Source organism: Athene noctua, chromosome 5, assembly GCF_965140245.1.
Source record: "Athene noctua chromosome 5, bAthNoc1.hap1.1, whole genome shotgun sequence".
Classification (NCBI taxonomy): domain Eukaryota; kingdom Metazoa; phylum Chordata; class Aves; order Strigiformes; family Strigidae; genus Athene; species Athene noctua.
This window is the reverse complement of record NC_134041.1, coordinates 25,546,746-25,565,787: the sequence shown is the minus strand read 5'-3', so window position 1 is coordinate 25,565,787 and position 19,042 is coordinate 25,546,746. Positions and strand designations below refer to the sequence as shown.

The 19,042-nt window shown below is 36.0% G+C and overlaps 1 protein-coding gene across 1 annotated transcript in view; it reads left to right on the top strand.

Annotated features, from left to right (window-relative positions):
- NEK7 (NIMA related kinase 7) overlaps positions 1-17,736 on the top strand; it is a 76,242-nt gene extending 58,506 nt beyond the window's left edge. Inside the window, exons 8-9 of the mRNA XM_074907416.1 lie at positions 2,735-2,909; positions 9,713-17,736. Of these exons, the coding sequence (XP_074763517.1) occupies positions 2,735-2,909; positions 9,713-9,823 (286 nt within the window). The 3' untranslated portion in view covers positions 9,824-17,736. The remainder of the gene's footprint in view (positions 1-2,734; positions 2,910-9,712) is intronic.
- The last annotated feature ends 1,306 nt before the right edge of the window (positions 17,737-19,042 follow it).

Below are 19,042 nucleotides of genomic sequence, written 5' to 3'. Positions count from 1 at the left end.
GATACTTATTGTTGATATATAATATATAGCTGTAGTATATGGCCGTGTCTTCAACTATAGCTTTTACCTTTTTTAGAGGTGCATTTATCCCATTTAGTTAATTCTACAACATACCAGATGTTTGTGGTGTTTTATTCCTTTTGTGTGGGTGGGTTTGGGGGGGGTGGGGGAAAGGGGTGTGTTTTGTTGTTGATCATTGAGATGCAGTTTTGAAATTTTAGGTATAGTGAACTCAAAATACATGCTTAGCGTTTTTCTCTTTTTCAATTACTTGAAAGTGGTTACTTAAGCCCCTTCAAGACGTGTGGACTAATGCATGGTATTTTTATTATCCGTGCAGTTTTGTGCTGGGTGTCTTGTGATATATCTATTGCATGCATTTTAGCATGTTTTATTATATTGATTTCATGTTGATATGTGCTCATATGTGATCTGGATTCTCTCCAGCTTAATTGGAGAAAATCTGTGGCATGTATATCACTTCTCAATAAATGCCTAATTGCTGCTAAAGTCTTTTCGGTCATTTTTAATTTTAAGTTTAGGCTAATTTGTTGTGATGTATGTTTTTAAAAATTACTATTTTTTACGTGTATTACAGTCCATTACTCAGTGCTAACTGTGTGACCCACAAGATTTTTAAATGTATATTTTAAAGTCTGATTTTTTTTTAGAGCCCCCGGTATTTCTGTAACCTCAAAAACACTACCACTGGAGTTTTAATTGATATGCAACAAAGTAGACTTTACTAATTAAAATCAAGATGCTGTGCTTTTGCTACATGGACCTTTACATGGAAAAGTAGGTCTTACACATTTCCTTTTATTGTTCAGCGTAGCAATTGCATCCTTACAGGGTTGTAGGTTGGTGGCTTACAGTTCAAAAAAAAAAAAAAAAAGAAAAAAAAAAAAAAGAGAGAGAGAGAGAGCTGCCACCAGCCCCGAAGACAGACAGTGGGCTTTCGTCCCTCAGACACCCCCAGAATACTAATCAGGAAAGTCAGACCCTGGAGGTCAGGGAGCAAGTCAATCATTCTAGCGATCGTCTCAGTGTGGAGGATCAAATTAGCCTGAAAAATTCAGCTGCTGGGAGGAGAGGGCGAGCAGCTGTCAGGGGCAGCAGCGAGATGCACTAATGAACCAGATGAATAGTGCAAAAGCTTGAAAATAAAAACAGGACAGTTGACATTTTTCATCTGTCAAAGCAGGAGATGCATGAAAATATAGTATTCCTGTTTTAACTCCTTAGGGGACATTCAGAATTTTTTTAACACTCCGCAGCGTTCAAACAAAAGTACTTTTTAATGAACACCTAGAGTACGAAAATAAGTATCTGTACATTTATTTAGAATTTCTGCATGCGTAGAGACCCTGCAGTTGATTTTTTTTTTCTTATTTTTTTTTGGTCTTTATCTTGCATTTTTAACATTCTTTTTAAGGTAAGAGACAATGTCATGCAAATCCAAAAACAAACATTATTTTGGTAATATAGTAAGAGAATTTTTCGGAGGACTATAGGTTAGAACTGTAGTATGGTATTTGTTTTGGGAGCTTTAAAATGATTTATTATTACTTGAAGATAATATGAAAAAGTACTGAACTATATGAGATCATTTTTATCATATAGAAAGTAAATGTAAGAGAATTTTAGTAATTTTCTTCATGCATTTTTTCCCTCAGCACTATCGGTGCTTAGTCATGAAAGAGTTAAACTGCTATCTGGAAGACCACAAGACAGATGAGAGCCATTTTCAGCTTGTCCTGTCCCTGCTGAAGCTCACTGAGTAGCACAGCATGGACTAGCGTGTTTCACACACACTCTGCCTGTCTGGGGAATGTACACATTGTCCTTCCAAAATCAAACTTATTAGCACATGTAGAAAAGGGTGACTGACTTTGGGGCAGCGCTGCACTCAAAGCAGCATTCGTGCTGCTGCGGTTCAAAGACTTAGAAGGCTTTGAACAGAGTGGAGAGATTTTAAATGAATTTTTAAATTTGTAATCCTGCTAACCGTAACATTTGTTTCCACCTTAAATGTCAAGTTGTAACAGTCTGGAAATAAAGTGTAGGTTTACTAATGCTGATTTTAAGCTGATCATTTATATAAGTGCTCTCTAATATTCTTATTTTTGTATTACAATTGTAAATTGCAGTCAGTAATGGGTGCCAGTTCTACACTTCCGATGACATTTGGGATACTTGTTTTTAGAAGTATTTTTGGATAACATACTGAATTACAAAGTTTCTGTGTTTGGGTTTTTTTTGAAGTATAGATGTTAACTTTAGTTTTCTTGATTTTAAAAAAAAGCAGCTGTATCAGTCTAGTGTAATAGCTATGGAAGGTTACAAAACCTACTACTGATATCCACCATTTTCAGCATACAATATTGCTTTAGATCAGGTTATGTTTTCAAATAAATGACATGTTTTCTTCCAGAAGGTCTTCAGAGGAAAATTACATTGTGGGTTTTGAGTTTTCCTTGTGGTGCAAGGACCCTCCGCGCTCACAGCAGTATGAGAAACTATTAATTTTGTCCTCATACTTGATTAATAAAACTCTAATGATATACAATTCAATCCTTATACTGCAGTATGACAGGTACGACTGTACAACATAGAATAAGTACACCCTCTGGTTAGAGTAACAGTTTTGGAACTTCACTTTTTAGCACTGTGATACTTGTAAGCAGGAAATCAGAAGTTGTTAAAAATCATGTTTGATTTGTTAGTATTACAGATTTTATGATGAAACAAGTTTACTTAAAAACACAAAAGAAAACTACATTTTCTTTAAACAGATGGCTGCACTGCAGAGTCCCTTTTATGGTGATAAAATGAACTTGTACTCCCTATGCAAGAAGATAGAACAGTGTGACTACCCACCTCTCCCTTCAGATCACTATTCAGAGGAAGTAAGTAATTTTCCTTTTCATGGGCTAGATCCTCAGTTTGTGTAAAGCTGGCACACTTCCAGGGAAGTAAATGAACTTGTGTGATTTTATGTTATTTGCAGATTATGCCCGTAAGTGTTTGCTTGTTGAACCTGCTCAAATGTTCCTGTCAAAACAAGTCTCTGATACGATTTTAAATTGGGGTGGATTAACGATGAAAACCTCATACTGTTAAGATTCTTAATTTCATTGAGCTTGCTTTCAAGTATGACAAAATGCTTTCCCAGAATGCACGATGATATGTTCTACATGCCAGAATGGGATTGAGTCATACATCTATAGTATGCTTTTCTAAAAGCACAACTATACAAGTTTATGTTGTACAGTAAATTAGTGCACTAGTCTTGTTTCTCAAGGGGCTTGCATTAAACTAGATATAATGTAACTCACTAGTAAAAATGAATTGTTTTGTTCCCATTTGACTGCATTGTAAAACTATGATGTGCTGTTCAATACAATTGAACAGCAGTTCTCTTGCAAGAAAGAGTGGTTCTTGACAACGCTAACAGTAAATTTCAGAGAAATATAGGCAGACATAATATAATTGAATTTGAACATTATACCCATGCATATCACAGCAGTATTTGTTTTAAGCTGAGAGGTAACCCGTTCCTTACTGTCATTAATTCATTTAAGGAGGGGTACTTGCTTTCTTAAGCTCTAAAATGAAAAGAAACTGAATAAATATTTTTCTTAGTGTAACTGAATGAAAAAATATAAATGCTTGCTTGTGAATGTTCTGAGATGCTAGTTTTGAAATACTTTCCCACTTTGAAAAGAACAGGGCAAACTGATAGAAGCTGTAAACCAAAGAACACGTATTAGTAACCAATTCTAATTGAATTCAGCATACATGAATTAAAGATTACTTTGAAAACACAAATAAACACAAGCACTGAAATACTTTTAATAAACATAGTGTTGTGCAATTTCATTTATAGAGTAGGAGTTGTAATTCTGAACCTGAAGTTTTTTTGTGTTCAAAGACAGTGATTGGACTACTAATAAAAGATTGCTGCCCAGTCTTTTGTTTTGTGTTTATAATGACAATTTTTCCCCTTTTATGAAACAATCTGGACTTGAAAAGATAATTCAGTGATGTTACAAAGGATGAAATAATGATCTATTGTGCAGTTTATACACTATGCTTTTTCGTGGGTTTTCCAATTAGTCATTTTATCTTGGCCATTTTTAATTATTATTTATTGTAGACTATAAATATGGCAGTTCATATAACCAACTTCAGAACTGGAGGCCTAGAAATACGGTAGGGTGTGAACAATAATGCAAAATGATAGCAAGAATGTCAGGGGCCGTTCTTTGTTGTGTCATTCATGCTGTCTTCCTTTTTCCATGAAGCGCATGAATATTTCACATATCTGCATCCTCATCCTCTATTCTTCTTGACTAATTTTCAGACTGTCTGAATTTGCATTTCACATGGTAGCTGATTAGGAGATGCCGAGTGCAGCAGCGAAGCCTCAGCAGGCGGTTTCCATGGTGACCTTCAGCAGGATTTTAATGATGATACCACTAGTGGTTCGTTGAAGTTGGCCTGCCTGCAGGGCTACTTCACTGCAGCTAAGTGTGAAGTTGGATATGCGGATTCCCAGCCAAGGGGCAAATATCAAAGTCTGGCCCAGATAGAAGGTCTTAAAGTTTGGATGGGGAAAGAGATTCCACCTTTTACTTAGATCTGTATAGTTTCTAGTGTTGAAAACAAATGCAAAGCACAACATGTTTTCTTTATTTCAAAGCAGACATGTACTTCTGTACCTTGGATAAACCAGTTATTTGCGAAATACATATACGTTACTGTAAAAGATAATGAGAGAATCAGAGCTGTCATAAGTATGAAAATACTTACAGTAATATACTTAAAATACTTAAGTAATCAACTATGGATACCGTAATGGGAATGTTTTTATATTCTGATATAAAGACTTGTGTCTTCACTAAAGTACATGGAAAAATAGATAATGTTTGTTAGTCATTGCACCAAAACCAGACCTTTTTTTTTTACTTGTATGAAAAAATACTGTGCTGGCATGAACTGAAAAAAACCCAGAAACAAATAAGTGTTATCTGTCATATTGGGATACTGTCCTAAATGTTTCACCTGCATGAGAAATCTAGGTGTCAAACCTTTAACCAGGTTGGAAGCACACTCAGTGAGCAGTGAAGAACAGGGTTCACTGACCAGTAAAACCCATTTTATAACAAAGAATTTTCTGAAAGTTAGATTTCACTGAATGTTGATCTCTGCATCCTCTGATATAGGAGTGTAAATACTTACATTAAAAAATACAAGACAAGTGCTTTTTAGAGAAACTTTTTGTAAGTAAATTTTAATGAGTTTTAAGATGTGACACTTCTAAATTTTGAACTCTCTGTAAGACCAACCTGTTAGTAATGTATGGCATCTGTGTCATCAGATAAGTGTGACAGAAAGATGCACCTTAAGATAGATGGACAGATGGATAGGATTTTTTGATTAGAAATCCTAATAGCCTATGATGCATTTTCACAAACTATTGCTTCAGCAGTAGAGTCACAGGCCAAGATTTTCAAATGTTTAACAACTTTGGTTATCTTAATTTTTGAATATTCTTTAAGAAAGTCTGCTGTTCAGGGTGAGTACTCAGCATTTGCTGGAAGCTGTTCGGCTTTAGGGAATTCAAAGATGAGGCTCCCTTGCCACTCCCGATCAATACTCTTAAAATCTCAACAGCCAATACTAGTATCATGTTGACTTAATGATAAATGGAGTTTTTAAATCTTCCTTTTGAATGAGGTGCATTTCTAAAGTCGACAGCCAACCTCCTACTCAGAGGTGAAGGCTGAATGAGCCAGCAGGTCCACAGTGGTAGAGTTAGTTGCCAGCAGAAGTTCTTGAGAACAACACCAAGAAAGGACTTCAAGAATGTGTCCTATTCAGAGTAAGAATTGTTTTGTGGTTTTTTTCCTCATCCAGAATTTCCTATGTGAAAATTTATCTTCTTAAACTAGCTAACAATGCAGAGTACTTGCCTGTCATATTTCTGTCTTTTTCCCCTCCTCCTGACTTGAGTGATAACTATTTATTTCATAGCTGAAAAACCTGCTGAAGTTAAAGAAAGTGTGTCCCACTGCTCCAATGTCAGGGTAAGCTCCAGGCTAAAGACAGTCATTGTGCTAAGTGCACAGAGGAGGTTAAGAACAATAAGCAGCCAAAGAAGTTTGCAGCTTGGGAATGCAACAGGAGGTCCCTCCAGCTCACTCATAAGTTTGCTCTGCCTGTTGGCCAGTCTGTGATGGATAGTAAAAAATTACTCTGTCTCTAATGGTAGTCTGACTTCAGAATCGCAGTACCTCTTCCCATGGTACTGTTGGGCTCTTCTGCTACATTGGAAATTTTATTAATACTAGAGGGGTTGACAAGCAGATTTCAGGTTTATTGAAATGGATATCCCTGTAGGAGTTAGAAGGAATAGTGCTATAACCAAGTATTAGCATCCAGCATGGTCTCAGTTTCAGTCCTGAAAGTCTGTCTTCCTACGTAACTGTTTTCCTCCTGTATAGCAAAATTATTTCACCTTCTCCCAAAGGTTGCTCTTCAATAACAAGGCTCAAAAATTTTGAAATTACTCAGGAGTCTGCACTATCGTTGTGCAGTGTCACAAGCATACTCAGCTGAGCATTCCTGCCTTACAACTGAGATTCTGGCCTGGGGAGGGGGAAAGAAATTTTCCAGTAATAGGAATGACCAACATTTAAATGTTAAGACTCATAGCCAAGCGAGGTCTATGGTTCCGTGATTTGTTTTGTTACAGTAATAGTGAAGGTTTGTCACTAATTGAGCTCACCACTTGCACTATGTTGGGAAGAGAATTTGAGTAAACTGATTCAGTGACTGTTACTGTGAACATATTTTTGTAGATCCTTTCTTGCATCCTAACAATTAGTACCTACATTTTGGTTACAGTAAAAAATAAGAAGCTACAAAAAGCCACCCATCAAGACACCATGTGGGTGAATGGCTTTTGCAAGTGTACGTACAGGAATTAATAGGACCTAAAGCTCTACATGTACTTTTGAGTAATGATGCCATTTTGCTACAGTTACTTTCTAAGCAATGAAGCCATTTTATTGAAGCTTGGAATTATACTGTAACAGGTAACAGAGTAACTCTGAAGGAAGGCTTCCTGTTTAATGACTTAACACTTTGAGTCTGAAATTGATTTTTAGATGATAAAGTTCAGTTTAGAAAAAAAAAAATAAAAATCAGTGTTATCTGCAAGCCAGGATTGAAAAGACATGAAGTAGCCTACTGGAGGTAAACAAAGCTTCTCATGCTTTTCACAGGTAAATTTCCTGAAGATCTACTTCTGCTGTTCTGCCTACAGTAAAGTTATTGATATACATCTGGTAAAAACAGGAAAAAGAATACTCTGTTTCCCTTCTGTTGATAGCTTTATAGGTTTCACTCCTTCAAGGTCTTTTACTAAGGCTTTATTTACTGTATGTAGTTCTATTGAACAAATGGAAGTCTTCACAGAGAAAGATAAATGTATGCGTACAAGATTCGGTGTAGTATTCTGCAGATAAATTACACTTGTGTTCTCTTTACAAAATGTTTACTTATTTGCGTCTAACTTCAGGCTTGAGGTTTTGGGATGTTCTTCAGTCTTTCCTGTTTTTCCTGCAGGCTGTCCGAGGTGTGGCATAGCAAGCTGCTCATCTCTGCTAATACTTTGTGCCTGTTGCTTACACTGTCTCTCACCTGCTTCTACAGGAGATTGTTTTCTTTGCATATTTCTATTACATGTTGGCTATTATTATTTCTTACAGTAGTTCATAATTTCCAACATTCTATTCTCTAAATGTTTGGGAGTTATTACAGGCTAATAGTTTCTCCTGTCAGTGGTATTGTATTTTATTTATTGGTTGCCAGAAGCAATATGATGGCTTTTATAACTCTATTAGTCAAATTATACTTAGCATATTTAAGATTCAAATAGCAAGTCTGTTACAGATTATTTTGATGGTTTTTTTAATACAGCAATCTGACCACTATCTTCAGAATTAATGATCTTATTTTTAAATATTAAGCTCTTCTTGCTTAAGAAGGTGAAAGTCTAGTGACATAGTTTTTGGATTGTTAAATATGAAAAATGTGTACATTCTATACAAATTGCAATGTTTCTGCAACAGCTAATGGACAAAGTTTTAAATAGTGGCATGCAGTGTTTCTTAACTTTTTGATTTCCTATTCCCATGCATTTAAATTAATCTGTGAAAGGAGTATACTTGTAGTTTAAAATCCTTCTTGGTCTTTTATAAAAAGCAGGAAGAAAACTCTGTGATGGCAGGTTTGAATATGCAGTCCATGTTACTTTTGAATAATCATGGTGATGAGATCACTTTGTGTTAGTTGCCGTAATTGCAGATTTTTTTTTTAGTAATCATAACTAATAGTACTGGGGGGGAGACTGAACCAAATTTGACATACTGCCATAGAAGGGTGGAACAAGGTGTTTTTCTGTCGTGCCCCTCATATCCCCCCTGCCCCCTCGCTATAAGGAGATACAGGAGGATTTAGCAAAGCTAATAAAAGCATAAAGGAAGAGCTTCAGAGTTGGTTAAATTGCTTTTGCAAAGGATGATAAACATTTTAGCAAGTCCTCATGAAGCACTGAAAAATGCTTGAGATGCGCACAATTTTAAAATAGATGCCCCATCAGAAGGTTATCCAGACAATATATTAAGTTCTAACATTATAAGTTCTTAGGCATATCAGAGGAGAAAGGAGACCCTGCAACTGTTCTGTCAGTTTGTGAAGGCGGTGAGAAGTATCTGAGTGGTGTGGAAGCTCTTTGGGGTTGCTTCTGCTGAGTATGTGCGCTACAGAAGACCCAGTAAATTATGGTGTTTGTGGAAACGTGGGGATTTCTAGTCATACACTGATTTGTTTATTTCCAGGTAGAGGCTCCCGTGGACATATTTGAACATAAAGAAAAAAATCAAGGGTTTAATCCTAAAAGCAGATACAACAACATAAACCAAAAGTTATTTAATCCAATATCATGTCTTCAATAGTGGGCAAGTGGAGTAACAGGGCCAGAATAATGTGATACTTCCCAAAAATAATTTCCCAGCTTCCAGTTCTAAGTTCACAAATTTCCTCAGTCAAAGGTGGAGTCTTTATATTAAATAGCTCTCGGTGGGTTTAATTTGTTAAATTGCTTCCTTAGTGCATGGGTATTGGTACCTTCTAGCAGCAGGAGGTTCTGCAGGTTAACTGTGTTATAAGGAGAATCTCTGCCTTTTGTTTGTGGGAACCTGTCATGCAGCAGTGCCATTTATTGCTGGCTAACTCTTGTATCAGAAGTGAACAGGTAAGCTGTCCCGATTTACCTTCTCTCTGTGCTACTGTCAGCCTTCTGGGATTTGCAGGCATAGCCCTCCAAAAGCACAAGAATTTTTAATTTAAATGATGTGTAATGGGACTAAATCCATATCTAAAGTTATATGTTAAAAGCATTAGAACTTAAATTTGTTCATCATTTTCCTGGACAACAGTACAAAATGTAAAAATCATGGGAGTACATTGCATGTATGCTTGCATAGAACAGTGTGCAGTGTGTCAAGAGAGGGAGGGTGTGTGTTAATGCAGAGTTGCTGTTTGGCTAATTTTTGCCAGTCTTACTAATTTGAATTTGATAATACACAAATACTATTTGTAAGAAAGCCAACGATCCTGTCATGTTATTTTCCTTTCCTAGCTGCGACAATTAGTTAATATGTGCATCAACCCGGATCCAGAGAAGCGACCAGACATAACCTATGTCTATGATGTAGCGAAACGTATGCACGCACACACTGCAAGCAGCTAAACAGACATCAGATCATGAAGAAAAGAGCAGAAATAACCAAGTATTTTAAATAAATCATCCCACCTCCTTGTGTGTTACAGAAATGTAATTATTTGAAGCTTACTGTTGTGCTTTGAATTGTAAACCAATTTATATACAAGCTTTGTTATTTTCAGTTTATGTCTATATTTTGTATTTTTTACTAACTTGCAGTTGTAAAACAGGTTTAAATATGTAAAGCATAACTTTAAAAGATACCGAGAACCACTGTTTTCGATGTTAAGTGGGCTCAAGTATATTTTCTTTAATAACAAAAACTCAGTTGGGCCTCAGTTCTAAAACACAGTTGCACTTTTGCACATGATACAGATATTAGGCTTATTATCCAGAAGCAAAATGTCTGAATCTTTCACCTTTTTAGTAATTTATGGAAAGTATGAGTCAGCACAGTTAACTTTATTTTACTCTTTCTTCTAAGAGGAACATAATTATTATAGAAAGTTGTTGTATTTTATATTGAATTGTAGTTTGCAGTCAAGAGTAGACAGGCAATAGGATTAGTTCTCTGCTTGCTAAATGTGATGGGAAATAGTTTCATAAAAAATCGTCATGCTGAAGTTTTTGTAACATCCCTTTTTTTTATTATTCTGTCATAATGCACATAAAACATTTGGTGGAGGTTTTCTGGGAAAATTTAAGGTGTTTATTCTGCACTCTGATCATTTTCAATAGACTTGTGCTGCCCTGGGGCAATAGGAGTCTGCATAGTTAAGTCTTAAAACCATGCAGATGCTTGTTGTAGCAAATAGGGTTCCTTTGAGGCAGGCATTTATGAGAAGGTCTGATTAAAAGATGCGATCTTTAAGTTACAACTTTCCAACTGTTGATGTATATGTCACTGTTTGTAGATTTCTGTGTTTAAAAGAATTGAATGACCTTGTGGTAATTATTTTTTTTTTTTTTTTAAATACAGAAACCTTTCGGAAAAGCTATAACAGTGCAGTATAACACAAAATGTGTTCTTCATGAATACCTGATTTTGTATACTGTATCCTGAGAATTAGTTTTATATTTAGCAAAAGTAAATTTTAGCTTTTATGTTTAAGAGTAAGTTGCTACTCCTTCATTTGGTAAATAAATATATATACAAAATGTCTTACAAATGCTTTATTAGTTGAAGAAAAGGAAATTCAGAATAATTTTGTTAGACCTTAGTGCCTTTTTGGGTATGCTTAAATAATATTTTTATTGTTAAGGAAGGAAGGTGTCTCATTTTTAAATGTGGTAAAAATGGAGAATGGACTGAAATTTCTTGAGTTTCAAGACTGAACTTTTTATACAGAACTGTCAAAACATTACCAGTGGTATTGCTAAGAAGCTGTTATGGTCAGTTAAATCTTTTTCTGTATGTGGGTAAAAAGAAGTTAGCTCAAATAAAAGCAGCGGTATGTACATACTCATAGAGGTTCTAGATGCAGTCAGTTCCTTGCACACTCAGATTATTTTTTTGTTTGTTTGTTTCTCTGTGTAGCTTTAATTTTTGATTTGATGTAATGCTCAGAGAATAAAAATCCAGCTGTGGGGTTTCTGGATGAAATGTTCAAGCTAGGTCAAGGGGGTTTTCTGGTTTTGTATTTTTTAAAACTACAAATACCGTGAAAACTGTTTTGCAAAATACAGTTTTTAAATAGTATGTGCCAGATCACCAGCTTATCTTACTACATATTTTTTGGTTTTGTGTCTAGATTTTTGTAGGATGAATCCTTAGTTTTTCTTCTAGCTTCTGTGTATACTTAATCTTGTAGGACTTCAGTGGAACAGTTTCTAGGGAGGAAGTATTTGAGAAACCTTGTTTGTGTCTAACAGCCTCTAGATTTGTCTTCATTATCTGTTTATTGAATTTTAAAAATGATGGTTATGTTCTATAACAATAGTTCATATGTCTTGGAATGAAATGGTTTGTATGGGAAAAGGCAGCACAATACTTGTTTGACTGCCAGGATTAGCCCTAATATGCACAAGTACTTGAACCATTTTTTTCCTAAAATGTACTAGAACATTTAAAAATCACTGGAGAAAACCCAACACAGTCAGGCTATTATGCATCGAGTACTGAACTTCTCTTGAAAGAAACCAATAATTTATTTTTTTTTCCCCCCTCCTGTCTGGAAGGATACATTGAGTAAAGAAATCATGAGTTAAGAGTTAGCAAATGTGCATACTTAAGCATTTAAATTTTTTATTGGTTTTTTTTAGTGTTTATTATTAAATCTTATGCTGAGAAAAGAAATAGTTGTTCTTGTTTTAAAATATGTAAAATGAATGGTACAGATGAGTCTGGTACCAAACTTCAAAATTAATAAGCCCGTATGCGTTAATAGAGCTACTTATAGCACTGGGGATTGTAGAATCTATCCCCTAAGTAAAGCACCTGGTAATATATGAAAATAAGCCTGTTATAACACTCCGATGCATGCTATACGCTTATAAAATATTTTCTTTTATAATACATCATTCTGGTTTTCTTACATTGATAATGGTGACACTTGGCGCTATTTATTTAAGCTATGGCATTATGTGTTTATTTTCTTTAAAGAGAATGTGTTACATTTTTAACCAGAATGTCTGACTAGCTCCTCCTTTTATTTCAGTAATGCCACAGTATTAACTTGCTTCATGAGTGAACTTTGTGCTTTGAATGACATTGCATAAAATCTTTGTCTTGTCTTGAAAGCTCCTCTGCTGTGCAGTAGTCTAATAGAAATGAAACATACAAATATTGACTATCATCTAAAAATTACAGTGTTTCTATGATATTTTTTCAAACTTTTCTTGTTACAGATATATATATTTATATATGTTACAGTAGATGTTGCCTATCTTGTGGACAGTTTACTGCTTCCAGTAGTTGATTATAGGTGAGTTTTCTTGACTGTAACAGAAGACAAGTACACTGGAAAAAAACCTTTTGTATTATTTGTCAAAAATTTATCTAGAAATACTACATCAGATATATTAATAATTAATCCCCAAAAGTGTCTTTATCTAAAATTTTTTTTAAAATCTAAAATTATTTTCAAACCATATGAAAATATCTGAAAAACATAAAAATAATGAAGAGCTCCAATTATGGCCCTAGTCCTTTGAGCTCTTATTTATAGGTAGGCTGTTTTTTATGTAATTTCAGTAATTTTGAGTGAACCTTGTATACACACATAAATAAATAGTTATCAGTAGGTTATATAGAAATGTGCTTAGCTCACTTTTTATACTTTTTGTGTTACTGGTTTGGTAGCAAGGCATAATATGGTTTTTTCCCCTATCTTCTGTTACACTCTAATGATCCAACTACCAATTGTACAAGCAGGCAATAGAAGTATGTCGTCTTTTTGTAATGAGCAGAAACTTTAAAAACATGTCAATATACCTTAAGATGAAATACAGTATTAGAAGTGCCTAAGAAGGCTGGTGTTTTATTCATGCTCATGATTAAGACAGCCATAGAGTGAAATTCTTGACAGAGGCTTGGAAATGGAGAAAGGCAACTTATGCCAGTGGTTCTCTGATACCTCTGAATAGGACCCAAAATCGCAGTGATGTTCATTTTTTAACAATCTGTCCACTTAATCTCAGTTTTCACTGTTCAGCAGCAAGATGAGAATCTTAATGGCTGAATCTGAATGCTGGTGGCGAATGCTGCGTCAGGTATTTGAGCTAGGAACAGGAGGTTGATGTGAAGGAGCATCAGTGAAGGCCTTCAGGTCTTGTTTTTTGGAGAATTTAATCTGGAAGTAAAGGTGCTGGATAGCAGAGTTCAAATCACTGCCTTTCCATCATTTTTAATACTTCTTTAACTGTCACAAGTTTTTCCAACCCTGCCATATTCCCACATCGTTTAGCCAGTGACAATGCTAGTCTTCTGAATTTCTGATCTCTGATTTGGTCTAAGTGAATGTCTAAACCTTTATGCCAAGATTACCCAAGGAGGGAAATACAGATGCTGGGCGTACCCAGTGGGGTGCTACTTATATTTCTGAACATGACTCAATATAGGTTTTTAAGGTTCTTCTTCAAACTTTACTCCCTTCCCTGAACCTTGTTCTTCAGTTGATGTCTTTTAAAAATAGTTTCCCTTTCATATGCACTTCTGAGGTCCTAATATTCCTATCTTCTACTTGCTGCTGCTTCATCTGTCCTGTTGTCTGCTCTACTGTTGTCTTAATTTGAAGTCCTCTGTGTCTAGTGGTCCTAGTGGTCATTAGTTTGCTTCTTTCTTTGTGACTTTGCTAAACTCAACCTTTTTCTGTCTTCTCAAATTTTATCCCTCACCATGGGCAAGCCATATTGTTTTTAGCCCCGATAACTAAACGCCATTGTTCTTCATTCTGTTTTTCCATCCTGATGCCTTTGATTTTCAGTTTTAGACAGATTTTTCTCATTGCCTCAATCATTCCCATGACCTTGTCTTTACTAAATACTGTTCACTTTATTATCTCTCATTTCTAAATTCCCTTTCTCTGATCACTACCTGCTCTCTTTCAGCTTATCTGTCTTTCTTTCTCCTCTACCCTGTCACTCACTCCTTTTGGGATCTCCAGTCTATTAACCTTTCTGACTCCTTTACTCTTCTCAGCTGCCTCCTTCCTTCACTGGCCTCACTTCCTTTGACTGACTTGTCTTTATTTTCATCTCTGTCCTTCTCTATATGTGGTTTCTTGGGTTGCTTCTCATATTGCCCTGTCTCCATTCCTTTCCCCAGACATTTTTTTTCTTGTAATTTCTTAATTTCCATTCCTGCCTTTTAGAATATTGCTGAAGAGTATATCAACAGAACACAGCTTTGGACTCGGCTTTGCCTTATAATTCTCTTACCAAATGGAATTTTTAATCACTTTTATTCCACCTTTTTTTTTTCCTGTTGAGTTTGCTTGCAGATTTGATGTGCATTTCACCATTCATTCTTGATACAAAATGTATCTTCAAAACCAGTCCTGATTTTTGTGTGACAAGATCCTTTTCAAAATTGTTGTTCTTTCTCAGAATCTGTTTCTGAACTGAGTTTCTCTGCCTCTTAACTGTCCAGGTTTGCCCCTTTTACTTCTGCATCTTTTATACCTTTCCTTTCACTGAATTACTTCATCTTTAAATCCTCCGCTCGTTTCCTTCATTAGCAACAAAGTTTCTGTTTTCTTTGTCTTGAAGGTGATTGCACCTGTCATCCTATCTGGTTCTCTTTTGCTCTTTATTCTCTGATTTTCTGATTGTCATTCCCTAATTTCATGTACCTGAAAATCCTTACTCCAGTTTGTTTTCAAGTTTTTGACTTTACACTTTAATTTGAATGCACCAAAAATCCAGTGCTTCCTTCCCCAGTTTGATTCTCCCATAGTTCTATCTCCAGATGATTCCTTGAGTATCCAGCCAGTCTCAGACCTGTTCAGATTCAAAGATCTGATTTTTGTTCCTAACTCCCTCTAGACTATTTTCTAGCATCCCTGACAATTTTGCTTGCCTATTTTCCAGGGCCACAATTTTTGTATCTCTGATACTTCTCTCATGCCTGCAATATCAGATGTCTCAAAGTTAGTATCAGATTCCAGTCCTCTCCACTGTATGTGTTCTTTTTGATCTTTTATCTTCACTGTATTAGCCTCTGTGTCATTTTGACATCTTTTCTCCCTTCAGAGTATCAAAAATGATAGGACTAAACTCCTGTCATTGGGCTTTAGCTGTTTCATGTGTTAAAGAAGGAACTCCACCAAATTATTACTTACTTTGTGTTTTTAAGAGACTTAAGTCCAACAAATTTGGTCTTATTTCAGGACTGTAGAACTGGAGTAGATTCTGTTTCTTCAAGTGTTTCAGAAGTTCTTGAATTTGGGCCTTGATTTATTTTTTCTACCACTTCAAAGTTTCTGCCCTTCTTTTCTTTGTATTCACTGTATGTAACTTTGACTTGTCTTGTTTCAGCTAACACACAGCTAACAGTTGTTTTCTTGTTTATTAGCAACTTGATTTTGGTGCTTTTACCATTGCTTGAAATAAGAATGTACTTAAGAGCTTCACTGGCTGGATCCAGAGTGTTAGGTGCAATGCTCCTCGTTGTTATCATCCCAGCCTTACACTGGCTTCTCTTACTTGCTGCCCTCTGTATCTTGCCCACCTGAAGGTATTTTCTATTACACTGCAGGCTAGTGTAGATACAGTTGAGCCAGATGCAAACAAGGTAGCTTGTATACTTGCAGCAGAATTGCAAGTTCTTATTGACAGTGAAATGTTTATTTGTTCTGTAGGTTTAGAACTGTGCCATATTACTTCTCTATCCAGACTACCCTAATTTAAAACCAAATCGGATCTGCCTGCATGGTGGACTGCATGGTTTTCTGTATTAGGTGCACTATCTGACTTCACAGTTTCAGCGGACTTTCAGATTTGGAAGACTGCATGTTTGCAGAGATTCACTGTTGATCAAATTGTCTGACCTTTGACTTCTCACAGTTAACCTTGTATGTATGTTGAGATTAAGAAGCAAAATTCTTTATAAAATTAAAGTTTGGAGTTTTGGAACTGTAGGATGTAGAGCTGAATGTCAGATTCAGTTTGGTGTCTGTAGATATACACACATTTAATCACTGTTTATTTGCACCAGAATAATTCTTTTCTAGAGGATCAGTTGCTTGTTGGCACAAACCAGACTTTTAGTATTTTTCAGGTTTTATGTTTGTTCTTTGTTGCCAGTTTGTATCATGTCATACCATTAGTTCATTTCTTCTTCTACAGCTGCCTTAATGATCGGTGGAGAGCTTTTGTCTAATTGAAATCTTCTGTTCATATGGAAATAAAGAAATTAGGTGCATTGAGTCCTTCCTGATAGTTCCACTTGCTTTGCATTTAAATCCTAGCAATAGAAAAGAGGTCTCAAACTGGATAGAAATGGTCCCCAAGATAGAGTAGAGATGTCTTGGGGTTCCCTGTTTCCTCTCCACCTCCTAGCTCCTCATTCTCTGGCTTCCCTGGGGCACTTGATGGGGGCATGGTACTGCCAGTGTATTGAGGGCTAATAGAAACTTGGAAACTAAAATGTTGATGTTACCTTGCTTATGTTCCTATGGTGTCCTTTCTCAGTGTGAATAGGAAATCTCCCATTAAAAATTACTAGAAAGGTCTTTGGCATTTATTACACAGTTGTTTATTGCTCTTTACACACTTGGCATTAAAAATGTGTGTTTGTTGTTACAAAGAAAATTTTAAATCATGCAAAGACTCTTAGCTTGCCTTTTACTATGGAGTTGGTACTCTTCTGTACACTTCATTTGCTGGTTGTTTGATTTTTGGTCATGCTTGACTGTTGTAAAGATGATCATTAAAGATGAGTATTGCATTTTCTGGTAAGATTTTATTGGGAGAGGGGAAAAAAGGAAAACATTTACTTATTTGTATTTGGCTGCAGTTTGTGCTTGAATCAAATTGTAGAATCATTCAGGTTGGAAAGGACCTTGAGAGAGTTCTCTAGTCCAACCTCCTGCTGAGAGCAGAGTCAATGCTGAGTTCAGACCAAGGCTCAGTGCTTCAGCTAGTTGGATCTTGAAAACCTCTAGGGATAGAGGTTGTGCAGCTTCTCTGGGCAGCATGCTCCAGTGCTTAGCTTCACTGTAACCCTTGTTTTCCTTATGTTCAGTCAGAAACTCCTCAGTTACAAATTATGGCTGTTGTTTGTTCTCCTGCCACTCCTCAAATGTTCTTTATATTGCAAAATATGTCAAATACTGAAACAAATAGAGAACTTGCAATGTTTTATTTTCTGAAACTGTTGCTGCAAACAAATAAATATGTTCATGTAGTACTTTTGCATCCTGTATGACATGTACACTATATTCATTTACTACTTGAGTGTAAAATAAAAGTTTTGGCAGTAAAACTTGATTTAAAAGTTCTATGATGTTTATGGTCTGGATGTTTGCAGTTGTTACCTTTTAAATCTATTAGATGTTTCCTGGCACAGCACAGCACTGCCCATCATGATGAAGCAGACAATTCAGGATCCTGAACATAACTGCATTTCTGTCTTCTGGAGCCTGCCTTGAGGAAGGTAGCTTACCGCTGGGGATGGGATGGGAAGGAAGCTAACATGCATCAGAATAACTGATGGTTATGGGAACTCTGCTTTTAAATGCTCTTGTAATGGTGGAAACTTGCCTAGAGAGATTTATTAAAACTGAGATTTGAGGAGGAAAATGACTGGGGAGGGGGAGGTAGTTTTCAGAGTAGTGGTTGGTTTTGGTAAATTTTCCCATGTGTTAAATGAGAACTCAAAATCTGAAACTTCTGACCACAAACTTCTTGGAAGCAAAAAAAGAATATGACAAGTAGATTCAGTTCCAAATCCAACAGAAATTTAGTCCTATGAGACAATTTCCTTAAACCAGGAATAATTTCTTGATCTTATAAAATATCATTTAACAGTTATCAATCTGGCAAGATGATGGTGGCTGTATATCATTTTTGTACTGGAGCTTTTACAAGGCATGTGTTTCCTTAGACCTGCTCGTGGAGTATCACAGCTGTCTGGCAGCTGGGGTCCTTTGTCTGCCTCAGTCCGCTTTAGTGCAGAGGGGGTGTGGTGACGGCATGTGCCTTTGGTTGGTGACCGTGTGTAGCGTTTGCTTCCAAGCAGGTACTGGCATGGGGTGGAGCTGCACATGCTGCTCTGTTCTCTTGCCTCCCAGCAGCAACCATGTAGGTCAGATATGCTGATGCTGGGAATCAGGAAAGTTAGAGGTACACTGTAAACACACATCTCTGATGTCCATCAAGTTCCCCATGGTAGAATTTCTTCTGATTTTCATTTATTTGTAGTGACATAATATAATTTAAAAGATTAAAAAAAAAAAAAAAGTTGCAAATGGTTCAGAGCTTTTATTCTTGTGGAAGAATATCTTACAAGGTAAGATATTACAAAATACTACAATTTTGCAGGATTCAATACACATTCTTAGCAGTAATAATTTTTGTTGCTTATTCTAAAACAATTGTTTTAGAGTATGATTTCTCCATGCTGTGATCTGTTAGGACTAAAATTCTTCCTGCTATACTTTTCCTCACTGGATAGGAGGAATTAAAAGTTTGTTTTCAGAAGTGTAGGAAGAGCCAAATGCAGTTGCACTGATTGCAACCCCCAAGGAAGGACTTCTTGTTTGAGTCCAGTCTGAGCAGCTGTAATGCATCCACTTGTAGCTGGAA